General features: G+C 39.9%; 1 protein-coding gene across 1 annotated transcript; it reads left to right on the top strand.

Annotated features, from left to right (window-relative positions):
• The first annotated feature begins 1092 nt into the window (after positions 1-1092).
• LOC134338745 (C3a anaphylatoxin chemotactic receptor-like) lies at positions 1093-2031 on the top strand. The gene has a single exon (XM_063034787.1). It carries the CDS (start codon positions 1093-1095, stop codon positions 2029-2031), a length of 939 nt encoding a protein of 312 aa, XP_062890857.1.
• Positions 2032-8021: the final 5990 nt, after the last annotated feature.

Raw genomic sequence — 8021 nt, 5'->3', positions numbered from 1 at the left:
TCCCCAGAGGCTGTTCCTACAGATTAGAGCAGGGCGGGACTGAAAAGTTGAACAAAGCAAAGTAGTGGCAGTCCACAACTTGCCCCCGCAAATTCAATTCATATCATCCAATATTTTACCCTGGGGAAAGTCGCTGACTGCATTTCCTGTCTGTGCATCTCATAGTTTTATGAGCCTCCATCCTCAACCCCTTATACTCCAGAGAAAACCAGACTAATATTTCCAACTGCTTCTTTAAACTTAAACCCTCTAATCCAATACTGATCGTTGTGAACGTCTTCTGCCCCTTCTCGAAAGCTTCCCGACACCTCCTGTAAAGTGGTGTCCAGAACTGCATAGAATACTACAAAGGAAAACTCGTGTGACAAGACCTCTCGACCCAATATCCGAGGCGTTAAGTTAGGAAAGGCAAACGTGGCATATGCCTTCTTTATCACGCTATATATTGTGTATGCACTATTATGGACCGAGGGACTTAGACCCCCAGATCCCTCTCTACGTCAGGGTTCGAAGGAAAATACCATTAACTGCATGCTTTCCCCTGACATTTATCCTCCCAAGGTGCAGCACGTGACAGTTTCACGGATTAAGTTCCATCTGGCATTTCTCTCCTCATACATACCCTGCTCTAAGCGTTATATCCATCTTCACTGTCCACAACTCCAGAACATTTTGTACTGGCTGGAAACGTATCAATACTTCCTCCTGCCATTCGGCCCAAATCGTTATGGGAAGGGTTGTGAGGAAGGATTGCCGCACTGTGGAAGCAGCCGTGAGATGGGAGCGTCGCGCTGGGGATGGGGAGGGGGTGGTGATGGGTGTTGAGGAGGGATCGCAGTACTGGCAGGAGTCGATGAGGAGGGAGAGCTGCGTTTTGGGAGAGGCGGTAAAGAGAGAAATGGCACTGTTGGAGGAGCGCTAAGGAGGGTGATCAGTCAGTGGTAGGGACAAGAAGTTGGTTCTGCGGTACTGCCGAATCTATTGCTCTCTTACTCATCCACACACACTCTCTCAATCTGTCCATCTTTCCTACCCGCGCACACTCCCCATCCCCAAAATCCCTAACCCTCTCAGCCTCACCATTGGACGAATATGTCGATCCTGGAGAATTCGGTTAACCTTACCGCTGGTTCGAACTACACATCGGAACACCCCGATCTCCCGTTGGTCTCCAAATGGACCATGATCCCCTACGCCATCACCTTCCTACTCGGCGTTCCCGGGAACAGCACTGCCATTTGGGTGACAGGCTTCAAGATGAATAGGAGCATCTACACAACATGTTTCCTGTACCTGGCTGTGGCAGACCTAATCTGCTGCCTGATCCTCCCCTTCTGGATGGTCGTATTCACCTTTCCAGACATGGGGCTTAGTAATTACAGATGGAACATTTCGCTGGAGAGTGCTATCGCCTTCAACGGGTCCGTCAGCGTCTTCATATTGACGCTGATCAGCATCCTCCGTTGCATAGCCGTCACTCGGCCGATTTGGTTCTATCAGCACATGAGACTGCGTTGGGTATATGCGGCCTTCTTTGGGGTCAGCGGCCTCTCCATCCTTTTCTGCATTACCGTCCTGTTGAACGGGAAGATTGCACTGTATATTGGGCCCAGGACCTGGGATATGATGAGGGTCACTTGGGCTATCATTATTTTCGTCCTCCCCGTCGTGATCATGACCATCTGCTGTGCCCTGATCGGCCTGCAGCTGCACCGGGACAAGTTCACTCAGTCCAGAAATCCCGTCCGCCTCACCATGACTGTTGTCGCCGCATTCATAGCGTCCGGGCTCCCGTTCCACAGTTCCAGTTTTGCCTCGTTCTTTTTCGATTGTGACGTTCGGAGTTTGGATCACGTAACCATCCCCTTGGCCTTCTTCAACAGCGCACTCAACCCTCTTCTCTACGTCTTCACTGGCAGCGACTTCCGCCAGGTCTTCAGACGTTCTCTTGCCTCCTCGCTCCGTCTGGCCTTCTCCGAGGAAGCGCCTGAAGTCCGGACCGACACTGCCAATCCAACAACCCGGTTGTAACGAGTGCCTGGTCGAACTCATGGTGGAGCATCATTCAAACTGCATTCCCTAGGTGTTGTAGGTGGACTTCCGGCAGCAAGAGGATTCCACGGTGGATCCCTCTCTACGTGTTTTGACATACCGCTTATTTTGAGAAATAATCATGCAGCATCCTGGTGAACCTCGTCTGCACTCTCTCTAACGCCTCCACATCCATTCAGTAATGTGCTGTGCAGAGTACACAAATTTGTGCAAGTGCAGCTTCGCCAATGTTTTGCACTTCTGCAACACAAATTACGAAGTTTGCAATGTCCCAACCAATGAAGACAAGCATGGCAAATACCCTCTTCACGACACAGCTATTCTGTGGAAGCATTCGGAGCTATAGACCTGGAACACAAGATCCTTTCATCTATCAGTGCTCTTAAGGGCTCTGCTTTTGATCTTGCTTTTGACTAAGATGAATCATCCACTGCGCTGTCCCGTCACACGCTCATGAATTCAAATGCAGAATGAAACTCAATCAACATGGTCGCATCTGACACTCTCAAGATGAGCCACAGGGAGAATCTCCCTCGACACCATTCTATTACATAATCCAAGGGCATCTCAGAAATAAGAGGAATGGTTTCTCGTCTTCTACAGTGCTGGATAAGCGTTATCTCCAGATTCCTCAAATTGCTCTACCTCCAGGTTTGAACCCACAGATTGGGAGACCCTCCTTCGGCAGACTTGATTTTGATCCACATAATGCTTCGACCAACACTCCGGACGCTATACTACAGCACCCGCCACTACCTATGTAAAAATCTACCCCGCACACAAATTTGAAATTTCTGCCTCTCAATATCAGAGTATGTCCACCAGTATTTTATATTTCTGAGTCTCCGGTTGGCAGTCCATGGAGTAGGACGGGTGTGGCGCTTCTCCTAACTTTGATAATCTACTTCGCACTGCTAGAACCGTTTGAAGTTTGTAGATTAATTCCACTACCTGAAGGTCTTACGATTTAATTACGATGGCAGGGATTTTTTAAAAATGCTGGAAAAACCGTTGCTGAAACCGACCCAACAGAGCATTCAGCGGAAGTGCTTACTTCAAAACGAATGCTCTCTTTAATGGAATATATGAATACTAAGATTGATAGCCTGGTGAAGGCTAATGAAACATTTGAAAAAATATATATATATTTCCGTCGTCCAGGAAACTTGCGGCAATTTGGAATTCCATTTCGAGGCGCTCAAGAGCACTATTAACAGAATTAAAAGAGAGCAGGTGGGCAATAAATCAAGTAATTAAAGAACAAGAATTAAAGATATCGGCTCTGGAAAAGAAAATTAATGAGGCTACCTCGGAAATATCGAGAATTAAGAAGAAAACGGTTGATGTTGAAAGTAGAAGCCGCATGATGATTTTACGCATACTGGGTTTGCCTAAAAATATGGAATCCAGTGGACCATTAAAATATTTTACAGATATGTTACATTCACTTTTTAGTGAGATCATTGAAACCCCTCCGATCATAGATAAAGCCCATCGCTGTCTCTGCCCAAAGCCTTCACTTGAGATGAAACCTCGCCAGGTGAGACTTTGCCTACACTATTTTATAACTAAAGAAGCGATTCTGCGAGATGCAAGGAAGCGAGGGAAGCTGATCTTTAATGGGAAGATTATATAATTGAAGATTTTCCTACAGAGCTTTATGCTGAAAGAGTTAAATATCGGGAAGCGATGGCTGAGCTTTACAAGAATAATTGTCGTTCTTCTTTGTACTTCCCGGCTCGTCTGAGAATCTCTCCACGTAATGATCGCCCGAAATGGATTGGCTCCCGGAAGAGGGTTGGAGATTCATAAAGGAGTACAAATCCGTCTCGCAAACAATTTGTACGGTTAATCCTTAGCTGGGAGTCGTTGAAATGGGAACATATTTAATACTTAATATTGTTTTGGATTTAATATACACATACTTACTTACTTTTTATTGACTTGTAAGTGGAGAGCAGTAGTCATAACATATTAATTGGTTGGATTTTTCCTTTATTGAATATATGACTGACTTATTTAAAATGAATTTAAGATGGCCGATGTTAGTTAGGTTCTAACCTATATTAGACATACTATCAAGATATTCGATATTGCTCACTCATTTTTTTTGGGCTTTGTCCTTAGTTATTGGTGTTAATACATACCGTTTGAGAAGAGCCTGCCAATCGGACTCAGGGGAAAAGGGATAGTAGTTTAGCATGCTGTCCGCCTATTGGACTGTTCTCAGGCTTTGGGGGTAGGGGGTGGGGTTACTCGATGAGGTGTTTTCCGACTGGGCAAACCTGAGATATTTTTCTGTCAATCATGTTGCATTTTTCGTTATCTTCGATCGAGTTCATGTTTTGTATTTCCTGGTAGATTTGATTTGTGTTTCTGCAATAACTTACTTTACAAAATCTTATATTAAAGTTTAAATATGGATGTCAATAAAATTAATGTAATATCCTGGAATTTGAACGGTATGAACCAACCTATTAAACGGGAAAAGATCTTTAAGAAATTAAAAACACTTCAGGCTGATATTATTTTTGCGCAGGACACCCATATTCGTAGGGAAGATGAAAATCGTTTTTTTTTAATTTGGAGAAGTTATCAATTTCATTCCATATCAGTAACTAAAATTAGAGGACTATCTATTTTTATTAAATCTAAAAGCCCTTTCATACATTTAAATACTGTTACCCATTCAATAGGAAGATATTTAATTGTTTTTTGTCTGTTATGTGATCAAAAGTTGGCTCTAGGGTCTGTTTATGCACCTAATACAGATAGTCCGAATTTTTTAAGAAACTATTTTCTGCGTTGCCAAATTTAAATGAACACTAGTTGATTATGGGCGGGGACGTCAATGGTTGTTTAAATCCTTCGATTGATAGGTCATCAACCAATCCACTGCTTCCTAATAAGGCTGCGACTTGTATTAACTGTATTTTATTGGAATATGGTTTGTTTGATATCCGGAGGTTTCTATATCCTATAGATGGGGAGTTTTTCTTTCTTTTGACATGTATATCATAAGTACTCAAGAATTGATTTTGTTTGCTGGACACGGAATTGGTTGCCCTGTTGTTGGTTGCAAGTATGATGTCATTACATTGTTGGAACACGCATCTATAAAATTAATATTTAGAGTTCCTGATAACATTTTAAATTCTTCTCAGTGGAGATGTAATACTACATTATTACAGGACTTAGATATTGTAAGTTTTTTTAAAGAACAAATTTCTTTATTTTTTGAATTAAATACAACCGAAGGAATGTCGAGTTTGGTTACTTCGGATACGACGAAATCTCTTCTCAGGGGACAAATAATTTCATATTCAGTAAGTTTAAGAAGGAAAACCAAAGCGGAACTTTAGTGATTACTAACAGGATTAAAGAAACTGATAAAGTTTATTCAGTAACACCGAATGAAGATATTTATAAGGGACGGGTGAAACTTCAAACTCAGCATAATTTGCTTTTGACCTATCCCACTGAGCAGTAACTTCTCAAAATTAAAAGTCAATTTTGCATACATGGGGATAAGTCAATTCTTGGTTGGTTAATTAGAAGCAGAGATGGCGAGAAGACAGATTTTGAAAATACGATGAGCTGATAGAATTGAAACGTCAGATGATCAGGAAATTAATAAGGTATTTCTGGATTTCTACTCTAACCTTTAGAAATCTGACTTTTCAGACAATATTAATTCTATGAATAGATTTTTGCAAAAGCTGAATATGTCTAAAATTTCTACTCAAGATATGAATAGAGAAGATGCGCCCATTAAACAAGAGGAAATAACAAGGGCTATATCCTCTCTTCAGTCAGATAAGGCTCCGGGACCAGATGGATATACAGTGGAATTTTTAAAGACCTTTACTGAGATACTTACACCTCATTTATGTCAAGTTTTCACTGATTCTATACCCTCTGGGACTCTCCCGAAAACTTTTCATGAGGCATTAATTTCACTAATTCCTAAAAAAGAAAAAGATTTTTCTGAATGTGCCTCTTACAGACCAATTTCTTTACTAAATGTGGATTCTAAAATTCTTTCTGAAATTTTGGCTAATAGGAACGAGAATATTTTACCTAACGTTATCTCTAACGATCAAACTGGATTTATTGAGAATAGGTATTCACACTTTAATATTGGGAAACTATTGAACATTATTATTTCCTCTCCATCCAAAGAACCTGAACGTGCCGTTTCCTTGACGCAGAGAAAGCCTTTGATGGGTTGGAGTGGATTTATTTATTTGAAATTTTAGAAATATTTAGTTTTGGTCCGGGTTTCATTCCCTGGATCAAATTGATCTATCAAGCTCCTATTGCTGCGGTTATAACTAACAATCAAAAATCTCCTTAATTTAGACGATACAGAGATACCCGGCAGGGCTGTCCTCTTAGTACTTTGTTATTTAATTTGGCTGTAGAACCTCTTGCTATTGCTCTTCGTAATTCCAATACAATTCAGGGTATGAAGAGAGGGATCAATTGCATAAGGTATCGTTGTATGCAGACGACTTGTTAGTGTACATTCCAGTTCCTAAGAAATCCATTCCTTCGGTGTTATCCATATTCTCCGAAAATAGAAGTTCTTCTGATATAAGTTAAATTTATACAAAAGTGAGTTCTTTCCCATTAATCATTATTTGGATCAGTATGAGCAATTACCTTTTAGTATTGCTAAAAATCAATTTACCTATCTTGGTATTAAAGTTACCATGAAGATTAAAGATCTGTATAAATATAATTTTCTCGCATTAGTTGATTATACCCAACAAATACTTTCTAAATGGCCTTCTGTGACGCTATCATTAATTGGTCGAATAAATACTATTAAAATGATAGTTCTACCAAAATTCTTATATATATTTCAGGCAGTTCCTTCATTTATTCCTAAGCGGTTTTTTGACAGAATAGACTCTAAAATTTTATTCTATATTTGGAACAATGAAAATCCTAGATTGAGTAACTCTTTATTGCAGAAATTAAAAACAGGACGATGGTTTGGCTTTGCCAAATCTTAGACTCATATTTGACTGTCCTTTATGGGTGGATTTGGAGAAAAACTCGGTGAAGGGGTATTCCTTGGCCTCTTTACTGGGAGCTCCTCTTCCTTTTCTGCACCCTAAGATTGGTAGATAAGACCTTAATCCTATTATTAAACATACATTAAGAATTTGGTTTCAGTTTCGCAGATTTTTTAAATTAAATAACTTTGCCCTTTCTAGTAAAATATATCGCAACTATTTTTAAAACCATCAAATTTCGATCAGGCTTTTCTCATTTGGAAAATCGAAAGAATAATAACTTTTTCGGATTTGTTTATAGGTGATTGTTTAATGTCTTATTCAGCTAGCGGATAAATTTGATTTATGCAAATTTACAGATTAGGAATTTTTACGAATTTTTCTTCCAAATTATCCCTGCGCTTATCCATCTAATATAATAGATACCCTCTTCCAGGTTAAACAACTCCAAAAAGGATGAATAGATACAATTTATAAATGATTATTGAATTTACGAATGATATCTAACCATAAAATTAAAGCTGCCCAGGAATTGGAATTTCAAGTGTTACTTTGGATAATCAATAGAGTAAAATTTTTTATCTGGTCAATACTTTATCTATTTGTGCCGGTCATTCGTTGATACAATTCAGGGTAGTGCATCGGGCACATATGTCAAAGGATAAATTAGTCCGTACTTTTCCCAATATTAATCGGATCTGTGATAGATATAATACTCAGACAGCCACTTTAACTCGCATGTTTTGGTCTTGCATAAAGTTGGAGAACTTTTCGACAGGTGTTTTTAAAACCTTATCAAAAGTGCTTGATCTGGATTTACAACCAAACTTATTTACAGCTATTTTTGTGATTATTCCATTGGAAGCAGGATACACTCCTGCTTCCACTCAGTGGATGATAACCTTTTCAACCTTATTGGCTAGGAAAGCCATTTTACTTAAATGG

The sequence above is a fragment of the Mobula hypostoma genome, chromosome 28 (assembly GCF_963921235.1).
Source record: "Mobula hypostoma chromosome 28, sMobHyp1.1, whole genome shotgun sequence".
NCBI classification, from domain to species: domain Eukaryota; kingdom Metazoa; phylum Chordata; class Chondrichthyes; order Myliobatiformes; family Myliobatidae; genus Mobula; species Mobula hypostoma.
Note: the sequence above shows the minus strand (reverse complement) of the source record. Positions and strands in the feature narration are given on the sequence as shown.